The 17,131-nt window shown below is 42.7% G+C and overlaps 1 protein-coding gene and 1 pseudogene across 1 annotated transcript in view; one reads left to right on the forward strand and one right to left on the reverse strand.

The window, feature by feature from the left end:
• The first annotated feature begins 1,223 nt into the window (after positions 1-1,223).
• LOC130874366 (cytoskeleton-associated protein 2-like) lies at positions 1,224-3,076 on the forward strand (annotated as a pseudogene).
• A 63-nt stretch (positions 3,077-3,139) lies between these two features.
• Klhl12 (kelch like family member 12) overlaps positions 3,140-17,131 on the reverse strand; it is a 40,105-nt gene continuing 26,113 nt past the window's right edge. Inside the window, exons 6-12 of the mRNA XM_057769618.1 lie at positions 15,794-15,908; positions 10,140-10,246; positions 8,556-8,751; positions 6,630-6,788; positions 6,234-6,332; positions 4,752-4,938; positions 3,140-4,479 (exon numbers count right to left, since the gene is read on the reverse strand). Of these exons, the coding sequence (XP_057625601.1) occupies positions 4,353-4,479; positions 4,752-4,938; positions 6,234-6,332; positions 6,630-6,788; positions 8,556-8,751; positions 10,140-10,246; positions 15,794-15,908 (990 nt within the window). The 3' untranslated portion in view covers positions 3,140-4,352. The remainder of the gene's footprint in view (positions 4,480-4,751; positions 4,939-6,233; positions 6,333-6,629; positions 6,789-8,555; positions 8,752-10,139; positions 10,247-15,793; positions 15,909-17,131) is intronic.

Raw genomic sequence — 17,131 nt, forward strand, 5'->3', positions numbered from 1 at the left:
CTGGAACCAAGAGTCTTATCGTTTTAGTTGGCTATGGTGGAGCATGCCTTTAATCCCAGGACTGGAGAAGAAGAGGCAAGTGGATTTCTTCCAGTCAAGGTCAGCCTGGTCTACACATAGAGTTCCCAGGACAGCCAGAGTTCTACAGTGAGAAAGAGCCTTAAAAGAAAAAGAAAAAAAAGAGAAAAAAAGTCTTTCAGTTGTTAGGCGGGCCTTGTGCAAAGGCTGATATATCTATATTCCTTTTGCTTATTTTTTGGTTATTTGAGACAGGGTTTCTCTGTCTACCCCTGGCTGTTCTGAAACTCACTCTGAAGACCAGGTTGGCCTTGAATTCAGAGATCTGTATGCCTCTGCAGCCCAAGTGCTGGGGCTAAAAATGTGCACCACCATGGCCCAGCTTTTATTTATTTTTTTTCTTCTTTGTTTTCTGGTAGATTCCAAGTATGAAAGGGGCCAATAAATTGGGCAAATCCAGGCAAACATGAGATAAAGAGGTTGGAAGACGAGACCAGGAGCTGTTCTTCATCCTGTCCTCCAACGTGTTTGTTGAAGGCAAAACCAGCCACAAATTCTCTTGAAGCTATTTCAGACAGTCCATTTTTAATATTTTCTTAAAAAAATACAAAGGAAATTAACTCTGTAGGTCGACACAATTAGGGGAAGGATGGAAAAGTGGAATTCCAGAGCAAAGAGAAAATGTAGCCCAATTTAGGCTATCACCTTCCCATACTTGCTATAGCAGTAAGAATTTCACCCTATGGCAGACACAGGGAGCCTTGAGCGGCAGCTCAGAAATACTTGTAGAGGTATGGGAACTAACAGGTCTTCCGCTGCCCTAGATTATTTTGTTCCAGGATGAACAGAACACACTCTGAAGACAGGTAAAGAGAACGTAGCAGGAGGAGAACTGAATGTACCACACACAGAGAAGTGTGCCCTTAGAACAACAGGGCAATAATCAGGTACCCCCCTACCCCCTCCCCAAATAAATAGCATGGAAGGGCAGTAATGTAGTAGCAAGTGATTCACCAGAAGTTGGTCTTTCACCATTCAAAAACAAACACTGCCACGGTGGCATGAGCCTGGTGGGGACTAAGACGATTGATTGTAAAGTCACAGGTACTTCTGTTTACCACAGGTTGATTGAACTCTGCACATTTACACCCATCCCTTATTCTAACTTTTCCTTCCACTGTTATTTCTTAGTCTCCAGTGCCAACATGGTACAATATTCTACATTAGAAAGACCATGGGGATTCACTCCAAGGCGCGTGCATTATGAGATGGCAGAGTCCAGGAAATACTTCCCAGGCTGGTGTCCCGGGACCTGCAGCTGCCCCGGACAAAGAGAGACCAGCCGGCCTTCAGAGAGATCAGCAAGTGATGACATCCAAGAAGGGAAGAAAGTTCTGAAACTCAAAACCAAAATGGCCGATAAAGAAAATATTGACAACACAGTTGAAAAGAACTGCATTCCATTAAAATCTGATGAAGTCACCAGTCAGACATACACAACTTGAAGGCTAATATTCAAGGCGTCCAAACCCAGACTATGACATAAGATCAGGTGTATCACCTTAAAGACAATAAAAAGGTGCAAGCAACTGCAGAGAAGCCCAAATGGGACGCTAACATGCCGAAAAAGCAAGTGCTTGGCTACTATCATGTCAGGGTGTTCAGTCTAAGATTAATTTATTTAGAAAGCTCGCGAATGTCAAAGGAGAGAGTCCTGCAACAACCAAAAAATTTCCCACTACCGTGTCGAAAGCCTCAAAGGCTCAGTCTGCGCCTGGAAACGCCATCGGTATAAAAGCCTCAAGTGTGACTGCTGCCGCCACGTTTGTAAACACCCAATCTGTGAGCACTACACTTGTGCGACCACTGTTAGAAACCTCCAGAGTAATACCCAGGGCACTGGGAAACAGGGCCCCGCCAGGACCCTTGCCAATGTTACAGTCAGAAAAGGGCCCCTTGAAAAAGACTCACTGCGATCAGAATGGGTTCTCTCTGTTGTCGATATCGTCCTCAGGACACAAAGAGAGATAAGGTATGGTCAAGAAGCATAGCATCTGAAGGTGTAGCCAGGACTAATTTGTCTAATACCAGACTGATAGAAAAGTCCAAAGCTATTGACCAGCGCAGGCACTCAGCAGCAGGAGCAGCTGTCCATAGGAAAATCACAGAAGAAAGAAAAGCTCGGATGACTGAGTGGAGAACTGGCAAAGGGAAAGGGCTAAAAAGGCCTCCTAACTTAATAGCTAATCAGTCTGGGCCACAAGGACAAAACAAAAACCCAGTTGAGTCCTTTTGGACTACCATGGCAGAAGAAGATGAACAGGGATTATTTACCGAAAAAGTAAACAAATCAATTTCTCAATGCCTGAACCTGATTAATAAGAAGGGATGGCCAAAAGAAGAAATTTTAGACACAGTGAATGACCTGATTCATAATATTCCAGATGCCAAAAAACTTGTTAAGTATTGGATATGTCTTGTACGTATGGAGCCAATCACAAGTCCTATTGAAAATATTATCTCAATCTCTGAGAAGGCCATTCTGGCAGGGGCTCAGCCTATTGAAGAGATGCGCCAAACAATCATAGATGTTCTAACAATGAAGAGTCAAGTAAAAGTTAATTTGGGAGAAAATACTGAGGAGGCTCATGAAACCAAGGGACATAGCCAGGAAGTAAAAATTGAAGACACAAGCGTCACTCTAGAGCCAGAGGAATGTTCAAGTCTGTGAGAACAGCCAAGACCAGAGACTAAGGATCCAACCAACCATTTTACAACCCCCGATTCAAAAACTACTTAGGCAAGCTGCCTAATTAGATATGATGTATCTTCTACACCATGCTTGCAAAGATTGAAGAAGATGCAACATGGTAAAAAGTCCACATTTAAAGAGCTACTAAAGTTTTTCACACCTGTGAGGCATTCAAGAGAAGACTTCTCAATTGCCTGACATGTTAAAAGTCCAGACCCTTCTGTATCCTCACTGGAACAGCTGTCTGAGTTGGGGGAGGATGCTTTCATTTGCCGTCCTAAGGCAGCTCTGTGCCCTCTGTTCTGAGACTGACCTAGTGGGACAGAAACAGTGCTCCTGAGCAAGGAGGGCTGTATGATTCCTGTGGTGGTTTCTCATATGCAGGTCTGAAGCTGTCCATATGCCTAAGTACAGTACAGTGAACTTCATTTGCTTGTTTATTGTTTTTAAAATATGTTAGCTTCTTCACTTTACTAATTACTTACAGCAATGAAGCGTAATCAGAAAATGTAGTTTATATAAATTTATATTTTACATTGACTTTTTACTTATGTTTATAATAAATATCTGTATAATGTTCTAATGACATTTTATTTATTGATTGACTTAATTAATGCTGGAACTGACTTTAGGACCCTACTATGGGGCTACAGTCTGCTGCAATATGCATTTATTTCAGCAACTACATTATGTGGATTCAGAGTGTGGTCCCAATAGAGCATTGCCCTAACATGTGCAAGGCTGTGGATCCAGTCCTTAGCACTGCAGGAACAAATACTGTGACCACAGTAACCAGATTTAAACTTTGCCTCTGAAATACACTCCTAAATTTTTAAAATAATAATAAAAAAGAAAGACCATGGGGTCAAATAATATGTACTCTCCAGCCTTCCAGTTTACACTCCAGTGATCTGGGTTCACTCACATTCCATTCAGTTCATGCCACTTAATCCAAATCTCGACCCCAACCATGTCCCCGAAGTGAGAGTGGCATGACTCTCTCCTCTTGCCCTCTCAAATTTTAACAGTGATCTCTTGGTTTCCTCCAGAAAGGAACTGTGGTGGCCGGAGCTACTTTTGTATTTAGAAAAGATACGTTTGTTTCTGGTGGGGGGGAATTACTTTCATTTTTACCAAGTTTATGTAAGCTGATATCCTTCCAGTCACCTAGGACGGACACTGCCTACACTTAGCAGGCCATAATCACCTTAATTCTCTGCAATATATGAAGCGCAACATACATACATACATACACACATACATACATACACACATACATTCTCCCAAGCACACTGTAAGTTAGAAACTGTAAGAAAGTGCTCCTCAGACCAGAGAGAGAGATGATCTGGTTTCTCACATCCACACAAGCACTCTCTTCCCTTGAGTACCTGTCACCCACCCTTCTAAGCATCATGACCCGTGCGAAGGAGAGTGCATATCAAGTAAGTACAATCATCACAGCACTGGTGCCTGTAGTCAGCCTGTGCACACAGCGAGAAATAAACATTCTGGAAAGGATCCTTGATTTTCCCACAATCTGTTCCGTGGAGTAGTCATTAGCTCCAGCTGGTGCTCAAATAAGTTACTTTTCTCGGAGAACACACACGCCAGCATCACAACGCTGGGTTCCCATGGAGGCCACTACTTCCCAGCTGTCGATGATTGGGTCATAACACTCAATGCTACTCAGCAGAGAATTTCCATCATATCTAAGAGGGAGAAAAAGCAAAAGAAATGAGGTTGTCATTCCTTTACACACAAGTCCTACATTTAAAGTATCCCCTGGAGCTGGTGGGACAGCTTAGCAATGGGGCACTTGCCCACCACATGCAAGGTTCCATCCCCAGTACCCGGGTGGGAGTGAAACAGTCTCAGCAGTTCTTCCCCACCACACACATTACGCCTCTTTCCAAAATGGCGATTGCATCAAATGGATTCTTGCCTTGGATACATAATTCTATCACACTTTCAAAATCCTCACCCTGCAATTGCATATAGTCTTCCCCGAAGCACTGTGGCTCCTACATAGCATCGTGGAGTGGTCATACTCGTGACAGTTGTCCAGGAATCAGTGCGAATGTTGTAAGCTTCAACAGAAGAAAGGTGGGCCGTACCATCAAACCCCCCTACCACATAAATATGGTCATTCAGCAGGGCTACTCCAGCACCTGGAGAAAAAGAGAGGAGTGGCAAATGAATGGTACTAAGCCTATCATGTGAACCCAGTAACAAAACATGGTCACTAAGGCTCAATTGTGGAGAAGGCGAGGGACACAGATGTAAGTAAAACAGGCCTGAAATTATAACTGAGGGACTGGCATGGTTCTCTTCTTCGCGTTAATTAACTCAGTCCATCTCTCTTCAGTCGGAGGAAAGGTGTTAGTAATGGTGGAAGCACTATGGTCATGGTGCTGCTGCGATTTCTGTCCAGAGGCAGTTAACTGGAACAGCAGTGCTGCTGTTACACCACAGCCCACTCCACATCACGAGTTCTCAGCTGCTGCTGGAATGAACCTCTATGGTAGCATACTTGCCTAGTACATGCAAGGCCCTGTGTGCAATACTCAGAATTTAAAAAAAAATAAAAAAGATTTTATCCTTAGGTATTAGAGAGTTTACGTAATTTACTGTCAGTTATTTATCAGGCGTATGGCACGCATCTGCAATCCCAGTACTCGGGAGGCTGAATCAAAATCATGGTGTAACTGGAAGCCAGAGCAGGAGGACAACCTTACAGCAAGCTGTGCACCAACCAAGACTACACATTAAGACCCTCAAAACAAAGTCCAAGAAGGATGCCAGGTGGCGGCGGCGCATGCCTTTAATCCCAGCACTTGGGAGGCAGAGACAGGAGGATCTCTGTGAGTTCGAGATCAACCTGGTCTACAGAATGAGTTCCAGGACAGGCTCCGAAGCTACAGAGTAATCCTGTCTTGAAAAACCAAAAAGTCCAGAAAGAAGTAGTGGAGGACACCTTTAAGCCCAGCACTCAGGGAGGCAGGTGGATCCCTTGAGTTCGAGGCCAGCCTAGTCTACAAAAGTGAGTTCCAGGACAGCCAGGGCTACACAGAGAAACCCTGTCTCAGGGGAAAAAAGTAAAAAATAAGTCCAAAGAGTTTTAAAAATCAAAGATTCAAAACTCAACACAATGAAAGCATTGATTTAAACATGTACTTCACACACAAAGTTATGCAAGCTAGACAAGAATGCAAGAATAGAAAAAGGCACTAAAGAACAAGTAAGAAATTTCTGTCTTCAAATTTATAATCTAATTCAAAGTTTAAACTGTCTTTACCTAGCATTTATAGAAAGCAGAGGTGAGAGAGGCCAGACTGTGCCTGTTCACAGTGAGTCTATGGCAAGCGAGAAGTACAGTTCCTCTGACCCCACAACCTGTAACTACACCAACACCCCACACCTCGGGACTGTCAGCACCTTCATCCCATTGCAGATTTGGTCTTACCAGAACGTTTGGTGGCCATGGGTGTAACATTAGTCCAGTGTCCTGTATGGGGATCATATTTCTCAACTGAATTTAATATATTCAAGCCATCATATCCTCCTGAAAGACAAAGCAAAGAATATTTCAGGAAGAAAGGCAGATGCTCAGGCTCATTTTTGTTGGTCTTTGGTGAGTAATTCAACTGACTCAGTTTTAGTTCTTCCAGAGTTCCAGCTCAAATATGCAACACCCTACATTTTGCTTACAAGAAAAATATAATCCTATTCATGGACAATGTATTTGGATAGTTCAGAGCTCTTGCTGAAGCAAGTATATGAACTTAATTCTGGTAGAAGTGATGCCTTCCAGAGTCTGCTAAACATTGACCTCTCTGCATCCCACATCCCAGACTCATACCTAAACAGTAGATTATTCCGCTGGCCACCACTAGTCCTGCGCCCTCTCGAGCTGTCTGCATATCTCCCAGCATGCTCCACTGGTCAATGTTGGGGTCATACCGCTCCATACTTGTGTGACGCCTGCTTCCATCAAAGCCTCCAGAGACGTAAATCATATCTGCTCAGAATAAACAAATTAGACTATTAAGAATGAGAAATTAAAAAAAAAATACAAAATTACCCATTGTAAGACGGAGGGTCACACACGTGAATGTAATCACAGCGCCTGGGAGGTTCGGGCAGGAGTTCAGGAGTATAAACCCATTCTTCCCCTGCCCCCAACATGGTATTTTTTCATTGATTATTTGGGAATTTCATGCACCCTGATCATACTCAATTCACATTCCTCCCAGGTCTATACTTGTGCCCTCCCCAAGAAAATTTTAAGAAAAAAAAATACACCAGGTAGAGTTTGTGTTGCCCATATATTCAGTGGTAAATGGCCAAACTCCCAGTGGCCAGTCCCTTAAAGAAAACTGAGTCCTTTCCCATCATTCTGATGGAAGTCATCAACTGTGAAGAGCTACATTTCTGCATTTTATTACAAATTTTTCAAAAATTTATTTATTTATTCATTTTCCAAGACAGGGTTTCTATGTGTAACCCTGGATGTCCTGGAACTCACTCTGTAGACGAGGATGGTCTCAAACTCACAGAGACCCACCTGCCCCTACCTCCCAACTGCTGGGTTAAAGATGTACACCACCACTGCCCAGCCAGATCTATTTTTATTTTATGTGTATTTATGTTTTACCTGTATGTATGTTTGTGTGAGGGTGTTGGATCCTGGAGTTACAGAGATAATTGTCAGCCTCCATGTGGGTGCTAGGAATTGAAACAGAGTCCTCTACAGGAGCAATGATCTTAACCACTGAGCCATCCCTCCAGCTCCATTATCCCAGATTTTAAGAACCCTCTTCAATGGCTTCCCGTTAAGACTGTTTCTTTTCTTTGGGGTGGAGGTGGGGGGTAAGGCCATTTTTGACTAGAGACTAAGTTCAAGGCTAGCCTGAGCTATATGAGATCTTATCCCAAGCAAATAAATTTCTTAGTATTTCTTCAAGTTGATTTTTATTATTTCTTAAATTTCCCATTTTATGTATATGAATTGTACATGGAACTATATGACCCTCATAAGGACATTGTAAAAGTATATTTTTACATTATCGTAAAAGTATATTTGTACTCTGAGCATTTTCCCTTTATGTGGTAAGTTATTTAAGTCTCAGAAGCAAGAAAGACCGAACAAAGACTTTAAAGTCTGGCATGGTGGCTTATGCGTAAACCCAGGAGGCTTAGGTAGAAAGACTACAGGTTCAAGACCAGGGTGGGCTACATAGTGGTATTTAATGAAACACATCTCAATTAAAAAATTATATATATATATTTATATATATAAACCAGTGTAAGCCAGGAGGCCAAGGTGTGGTGGTACAGAGTCCTGAAAAGCCAGCACTAAGTAAGGCTGAGGCAGAGGTGGGTGGATTATGAGTTTAAGGTCAATCTGAGCTTTATTAAATAGTGAAATTGTTTCAAGAGAAAAAAGAAAAACAGAAACAAAAAACAAAAATAACCAAAAAAGAATGGTGTATGATGACATACTTAAATACTGAAAAGCATTTGAAGACTGCACAAATGGAGCTTATGAAAACATAACCAGCGCTTTTACTATACAGCACACTGGAACTTGAACACTCAATTTTGTAGCCAGTGTTGAAATGCCAACAAAAGAGTAGTTCCAGTTAACAATGACATATCAAAAGGTAAGAATGAGCATTTGAACGCAGACATTTATAGGATGTCATGCTCCCACCAGACAGTAGAAGGGGTAAGAACAATAATCCAGCTGAAAGAAGCTGGAAACACCATCCGACATCAAACCCACCTCCCAGTGTGGTAGCTCCAGCAAGGCCTCGTCGCACGTTCATAGGGGCCACAGAATACCAGACTCCATCTTCATCTGCTGTGTAGTCCAGACATTCCACTGAGCTGAGGCGGGAACGGCCATCATACCCACCAATTACATAGATCCGATCATGCAAGGACACTGAGGCCACATACCGTCTTTTCCGAGTGATGCTCTATGGGTTTGGGAGAGAAGAGAAATAACAGCATTACCGCTGGGCAAGTCCCAGACCTGCCTTTTCTTTCAATACCCTGCCTCTTTCTATCTTCTTTGCTTCTTCTTTGCCAATAGAAACCTCCTTGTGGCTAAGGGTCATCCCAAAGGGGCTACAAGGTGACTGCCCACAGAGTGAAATCCTTTGGCCGCATTCCAGTGTTTACAAAAGAGTTCATGGCACTGGGCCAAGAGATCGAATTTCCTTCCCTAAGAAAAGTACTGACATACTGCTAATCCAAGAGTCAGGACTGAAATACCCTAAAGGGTAAGAGTGGCCAAAGATTTTCCACGTCTGCTCAGAGATAGTTCTTGTTGATGCATACTGAAATCTGAAGGGAGATACAAACTTAGTATTTCAGTTAGACATAGCAACCCTGAGGAGTTCAGTCTAGCACAAGTTGCTCAGTCTAAACTAAGCTGGGTGTGGTGGTGGTATACAGACCTGTCATGCCAGCAATTTATCAGCAAGAAGCAGGATTGCCACAAGTTCAAGGTCAGCCTGAGATACACACTGAGTATCAGGCCCAGCCAGAGATGTACAGCAAGACCCTATCTCAAAAAACCATCTAGTTGTAGTGGCTCACAGTGCAGCGTTGGCTCTAAGGAGGGTGAGGGAGGAAGAAAGTCTACAAGTCAGGGCTACACAGAGACTTTGTCTCAAAAAACAAAGCAGAAAGATGGTTTGGTGAGTAAAGGTATTTACTGCCAAGGCTGATGACCCAAGTTTGACCCCAGAAAGATCTCTGACTTCCACACACATGCTATAGCACAGGCATGCTCACATATGTGGACATACATTAAAGAAAAGAAGAAAGAGCTGGGTGGTGGTGGCACACACCTTTAATCCCAGCAGTCAGGAGGCAGAGGCAGGTGGATCTCTGTGAGTTCGAGGCCAGCCTGGTCTACAGAGCGAGTTCCAGACAGGCTCCAAAGCTACAGAGAAACTCTGTCTCGAGAAACCAAAACCAAAACCAAAAAAAAAAAAGAAAGAAAAGAAAAGAAAAAGAAAAAAGAGCCGGGCGGTGGTGGTGCATGCCTTTAATCCCAGCACTCGGGAGGCAGAGGCAGGCGGATCTCTGTGAGTTTGAGGCCAGCCTGATCTACAAGAGCTAGTTCCAGGACAGGAACTAAAAAGCTACGGAGAAACCCTGTCTCGAAAATACAAAAAAAAAAAAAGAAAAGAAAAGAAAAGAAGAAAGAAACACAGGAAGAAATAGGAAAAATCCAAGAAACCACTCCCACCCAAAGAAAAGAAATTTTTCTACTCTCAAAGCTGATCATTTATGATCTAGTGTCAGCAACCAATGACACTTAAACTCTGCCAAACACAGTTCCACCATGACTTACTGGTAAAAAGCTCCACTCCTGTGTCTTGGGGTCATATTTCTCTACAACATCAATGGGAGACTGCTGGCTTCCGAAGCCCCCAACCACCAAAAGCACCTCATTGGCTCCTAAGGACAAAGGCAGGAAAAGCCAGGTTACTTCATCTTGCCTAGGTAAATACTTACAGGGAAATATAAGTACAAAGGTTCAAATAGGTTTGTGGCACTAGGTATTGTACCTAGGGCTTCCATGTTCTATCACTAGGTAACCAATCCGATCCCACAATTTTTTATGCTAAGGTCTGAAGAGATGGCTCAGCAGTTAAGAGCACTAGCTTCTCTTCTAGAGATCCTGAGTTCAATCACATGGTGGCTCACAACCATCTGTTGTGAGAACTGGTGCCCCCTTCTAGCCTTCAGACATACATGCAGGCAGAACACTATATACATAATAAATAAATCTTTAAAAACATTTTGTTTTAAATTTTAAGACAGTCTCACTAAGCTGCTCACTCTGTGCATAGCCAGGAGGGTCTTAGTTTCCCACACAGCTAGCTGACAAGTCTGTGTCACCAGGCCCAGGCAGGAAGCCTTAGTATTTGTAGGGCTGTGTGATAGGAAGCTATCTATTTTTATTTTGTGTATCAATGTATTTGAGGGTGAGGGTGTGTATATGTTTGAGTGTGTGTGTGTGCGTGTGCATGCCATGGGTCCATACTGCTCTCTGACGCCTGGAGCTGTGCAGTCAGGCTGGGCAGGCCCTCCTCTGCTCCACTGCAGCACTTGACTCACGGTTCTCACGCTCCTGCCACACTTTACCAGCTGAGCCATCTCCCCACCTCAGGAGGTACTTCTTTTTGTTTGCTTGTTTTTCAAGACAGGGCTTCTCTGTAGCTTTGAGTCTGTCCTGGAATTCACTCTGTAGACCAGGCTGGCCCTGAACTCACAGAGATCCGCCTGCCTCTGCCACCCAAGTGCTGGGATTAAAGGTGTGCGCCACCACCGCCTGGCAGAAAGGTACTTCTTTCTAAGGCTGTAACTCCAAAGCTGTCCACAAGTGCCCCTCCATCCAACACACAAAACGTTAAAAAGAACAAAGGAAGACAGCTCTTTTATTTTCTTACGGAAGTAACAGTTTGTACATCAAACTTTCCTTCTCCTACAGTCTTATTTCTGGCCATGGCTCTCTTCAAAGGGCAGTCTTAGCAGAGTTCTCCTGGGCATCTACTCTGTAAACTCATGAAAACCATTTGGTGCACTGGACAATCCAGGAACTAATGGGCTTGTAAACATCGTGTCAGGCAGATGGTGGTACTGCATACCTTTAATCCCAGATAGAGTACTCATACACAACATACATCACTTTAGTATTATTATGAGCTACAGGCTCCAGACAGTATTTTTAAAACAACGAAGGTAACTACATATTTACTGGAATAATGCTGAGGTATGCAAATTAAACATGAATTGCTAACTATCCTGCATTCCACCTGTGGTAACCCCGCTGAAGGCTGAGTGTCGTTGGTCTTTGCTTCTACAAATGAGCTTCTTAAGTGCTGAGGATCAAACCCAAGGCCTGCCATTTGCAATAAGCACTCCATCATGAGCTATACGCCTAGCAATGTCCCGTTTTTAAAAACGACTGTTGTTTTATCCTTAGATATGTAGTCAGCACAGCTTGGTGCTCAGTGGCACAGGCTTGTGGTCCATCTACTTCGGAGGTGGAAGCAAGAGAAGTAAGAACTTTAGGTCTGACAAGGTTACAGAGAGAATTTTTTTTTTTTTTTTTTTTTTTTGGTTTTTTCGAGACAGGGTTTCTCTGTGGCTTTGGAGCCTGTCCTGGAACTAGCTCTGTAGACCAGGCTGGTCTCGAACTCACAGAGATCCGCCTGCCTCTACCTCCCGAATACTGGGATTAAAGGCGTGCGCCACCACCGCCCGGAGAATTTCTATTTCAAAAAGTATAAAAAGAAGAAAAGAAAAAGCTGGGGCCAGGGAGCTGGCTCAGCAGGAAAAGGTATTTACCACCAAGCTTGAGAACCTCAAGTGCAAGCCCCAAGACCCATATGGAGGAAAGAGAAGTGACTTTTGCAAGCTGTCCTCTGACCACCACATACACCAAGGTAATAAATAATAATAGATAATAAAGAAATGATAAAAGTCCCAGCTATGCATACATGACTCAGTATTTTGCATAGTTCCACAACACCCCACTGTATGGTCATATTATAATTCATTCATTCCTCTACAGATGGAACTTGGTTTGTATATCTTTTTTTAATCAATAATTTATCATAAACATACTCATCCTTATATAATAAATACACTGGTAATTATCTCCCTCCCCCCATTCCAACAAGAATTCTTAGAATAAAGGCAATGTATGGCTGGTATAATTTTTCCCTTGGCTTAGTAATATAAATATATGTAATACTTCTTACATTTATTTATTTATTTATTTATTTATTTATTTATTTATTTATTTATTTATTGTTTTTCGAGACAGGGTTTCTCTGTAGCTTTTTTTTTTAAATATTTTATTTATTATGTATACAATATTCTGTCTGTGTGTATGCCTGCAGGCCAGAAGAGAGCACCAGACCTCATTACAGATGGTTGAGAGCCACCATGTGGTTGCTGGGAATTAAACTCAGGACCTTTGGAAGAGCAGGCAGTGCTGTTAACCTCTGAGCCATCTCTCCAGCCCTCTCTGTAGCTTTTGAGCCTGTTCTGGAACTGACTTTGTAGACCAGGCTGGCCTCAAGCTCACTAAGATCTACCTGCCTCTGCCTCCCAAGTGTTGGAATTAAAGGCATGTGCCACCACCATCCTGCTATGTAGTACTATTTTTATGATTAGAAAAGCTAGCATTTATTATAATTAGAAAAAGAAAATGGGTGTGGTGACTCATGCCTGTAATCCTGGGACATAGAAGCTGAGTCAGGACCACTTGAGTTCGGGTCAGCAGGTCGACAGAGTGGGCTCTAGGCCATCTGAAAACAACGGAACAAAACAAATCCTCCAAACCAAACAAAAAAGAAACAGAAGTTAGACCAATGTTTTCCTATAACTTATTGTTACACTTTTATTTATCCCTTAATATATATTTTTGTATATAGTTTATGATATACAGAACACATTTTGTCATCCTGCAGGAATTAGTACCTTTCTTAACTGTTTTTGGTAGGTTTTTTTGTTTTTATAAAACAGGGTTTTTCTATGTAGCACTGGCTGTTTGGAACTACATAGATCAGACTGGCCTCAAAGAGATCCGGCTGCCTCCACCTTCCTGAGTGCTGAGATTAAAGGCGTGCACCACCACTATCCGGCTTTTTTGGGTGGAGGGGGGCTTTCTAAGACAAAGTTTCTCTGCATAGCTTTTGGAGCCTGTCCTGGAACTTGCTCTGTAGACCAGGCTGGACTCAAGCTCACTGAGATCCACCTGTCTCTGCCTCCCGAGTGCTGGGATTAAAGGTGTGTACCATCACCACCCAGCTTCTTAAAAAAAAAAAATGTATAGAAAGAATTTTTTCCCCTTTTTTAAAGATTTATTTATTTGTTATATACAGTGTTCTGTCTGCATGTATGCCTGTAGGCCAGAAGAGGGCACCAAATCTCATTACAGATGGTTGCAAACCACCATAAGGTTGTTAGGAATTGAACTCAAGACCTCTGGAAGAGTAGACAGTGCTCTTCTTAATCTCTGAACCATCTCTCCAGCCAAGTATTTTTTTAAATTTATGTATTTTTAATGATTTATTTATTTTTATTTTATGTGCACTGGTGTTTGCTTACCTCCATGTCTGTGTAAGGGTGTCATACCTTGTAACTGGAGTAAACAGACAGTTGCAAGCTGTCACATGAGCAGCGAACCCAGGTCCTCGGGAAAAGCAGCCAGTACTCTTAACCACTAAGTCATCTCTCCCGCCCCATGTGTTTTTATTTATGCATGTGCATGTGTTCCTGCATAGGTTTATGTGTAGTACAAGTGTAAGAAGAGGGTCTCAGATTCCCTGAACTGGAGTTATCAGTGGTAGTGAGCTACCTCAATGCGGGTCTTTTGAAAGAGCAGTAACTGCTCTTAACCCTAAGCAATGTCTCAAGCTCCAGTTCTTTTTCTCCCTCACTCCTCTCTTTAAATATGTATCTTTAGAGGCTGAAGAGATGGCTCAGAAGTTAAGAGCACTGTGCTCTTCCAGAGGTCCTGAGTTCAATTCCCAGCACCCACATGGTGGCTCACAACAGTCTGTCTGTAACTCTAGTTCCAAGGGATCTGATGTCATCTTCTGGCCTCTGTGGGCACTGGACACATATGGTACACATACATGCATATAGGAAAACACTCACTCTCTCTCTCACACACATACACACACACGTATATTTATATACATATATACATATATATATCCTTAAAAATAAAGTAAAACTAGGGGGAGGGAAATGGGAGGTGGTGGCGGGGAGAAGGCAGAAATCTTTAATAAATAAATGAATGAATAAATTAAAAAAAATAAAGTAAAACTAACCTTCATTTTAGAGGTAAAAGCAGAGAAGCAAGTAAGTTTTGTTTTGTTTTCTCGAGACAGGGTCTACTACACAGTCCTGGATGCCCTGGAACTCACTGTGCAGACCAGGCTGGTCTTGAACTCAAGAGATCAACCTGACTCAGCCTCCTTAGTGCTGGGATTAATGGTGTGTGCTAACATACCCAGTTAAGATCAGATAAACTGCTATCACCAATTAGTCACTGGTAGAACTTAGATCTGAACCTATGTCTGTTTGTAAAATTATAGCTAGCATAGGTACCACTTCTGTGACAATAACTGTCCTAGCCTTTACCTACATTTCTTCATTTAATCACTAACTTTGTTAGAGCTACATTGCTTCCCAGTTCACAGATAAGGGAACTGAAGCACAGACAGGTTAAACTTCCTTCTAAGGTAAATGGTAAACTGGAAATCTGTACCACAAATCTGGCCTCAAAAGTCAGGATTTTACATATTGTATGTGATTGCTAAAAGCCCTGTATTTCATGATTTTTTTGTTTGTTTGAGACAATCTCTCATGCTGACTTTTAGCTTTCTATGTATCCAAGGATGACCTTAATCTTCTGCCTCCCTCTACTTCCTAATTATAGGCATTGACTACCATACCCAGTTTATATTGTGCTGGGGAATGAACCCAGGGATAAGAAAGCACCCTACCAACTGAGCTACAGTCCCAGCTCTGAGCCCTTTGTTTAAATTCTGAAACAAAAATTTAATGCTACATAATATATAATTTATAAAATGTTTTCCCTCTACCTAGTTTACTCTCTAATAGTTTTTTTTTTTTTCTTCTTTTTTTTTTTTTTTTTTTTTGCTTTTTCGAGACAGGGTTTCTCTGTGGTTTTGGAGCCTGTCCTGGAACTAGCTCTTGTAGACCAGGCTGGTCTCGAACTCACAGAGATCCGCCTGCCTCTGCCTCCCAAGTGCTGGGATTAAAGGCGTGCGCCACCACCGCCCGGCTTACTCTCTAATAGTTATGTGACATACAGATACTCTCAGATTATAGGAAATAAAAGTTTAAAATGGCAGTGCTTTGTCTATGAAGAATAAAAGCAGGTCTGAAATAAGTCCACTGTCTGTATTACAGCTAGGGCTGAAAACTGCCCCTCACCTGCCAGGAATACCAGCTTACCTAGACGGGCTCTTGTCCTGGGTCCTTGCATCTGACTCCGGAGTTCAGGCCTCAGGTGAAATTTCTTTGCTTCATCAACTAGATCCCTGCACTGTAAACTACAGCGGATGAAAGGCTAAAACACAGAAGACATTTCTAATATTAAGAACAAAATGACATGAAGAAGCATTTACTTATGTCGACATGGGAAATAATGGTCAGAAAGAATTTTAAGGGAAGCTGAGCATGCTGGCCTCACGCCCTGGCAGGCTGAGACAAAGGACTGCTGAGATTTCAAAGCCAATTTAGGGCTACATACTGAGTTCTAGGCCAGCCTGATTTAGAGTGAGACACTGTCTCCAAAAGACAAGATGCATGCTTTCTTTTGGAAAAATAATATCTTCTCTGAAATATTTTCCCCAAAGCCCTCTCCCGTTCCCTACCTTCTTCTCTTCCCTCTCTTTCCCTCTTTTCATCCTTTCATTCTGACAGGGTCCCTGTAGGCCAGGCAGCCCCTGCCTTCACCTCTTGAGTGCTGAGACTACAGGCATGAATTCATCATTAGCCCAGTTACGACATCTATTCCCAACAGTGCTCTATATGGGTCGAAGATGGCTTACTTTGGTAAATTCCTTGCCATGTAAGCACAATGACCTGAGTTCCATCACCAGAACCCACATAAAAACCCAGACATGGTACCCTGAACATGTGATCCCAACACTACTAGCAGAGAGACAGGTAAATCCCTGGGCTTGTTGCCAGCCTAATCAGAAACTCTAGGTCAACCAATAAGAGACCATATCTCTAAAATCATGGCAGATGGCCTGAGGAATATCACCCACGATTGACCTCTGGCCTATGTGTGCATGCGTATGTGCATACACATACACCCACATAGAAAACAGAACTCTGGCTGGGCGGTGGTGGCGCACGCCTTTAATCCCAGCACTTGGGAGGCAGAGGTAGGCGGATCTCTGTGAGTTCGAGACCAGCCTGGTCTACAAGAGCTAGTTCCAGGACAGTCTCCAAAGCCACAGAGAAACCCTGTCTCGAAAAACCAAAAAAAAAAGAAAAAAGAAAACAGAACTCTGTTTTAGCATCTGCTTCCACAAATTCTCTGTACCCTTCTCTGTTAGCTCTCTGGTTCAGAAGATTGGCCCATATAAACTGTGTCAGTCTCCATACTGGGATGAGTCCCACTGAAGGTCCAGACTCCTCTCAAAACAGTGGTTCCACCTGCTTTTTCCCCTCAGGTTCTGAAAACCACTTCTCCACCCAGGATATTCAGACTGAGAGCTGTTTCTCCAAACTTAAACCTTTGTAAACAGCTCCTTTATATTAGTATGCCTTCCTTAGACT

This window comes from Chionomys nivalis, chromosome 5 (assembly GCF_950005125.1).
Source record: "Chionomys nivalis chromosome 5, mChiNiv1.1, whole genome shotgun sequence".
NCBI classification, from domain to species: domain Eukaryota; kingdom Metazoa; phylum Chordata; class Mammalia; order Rodentia; family Cricetidae; genus Chionomys; species Chionomys nivalis.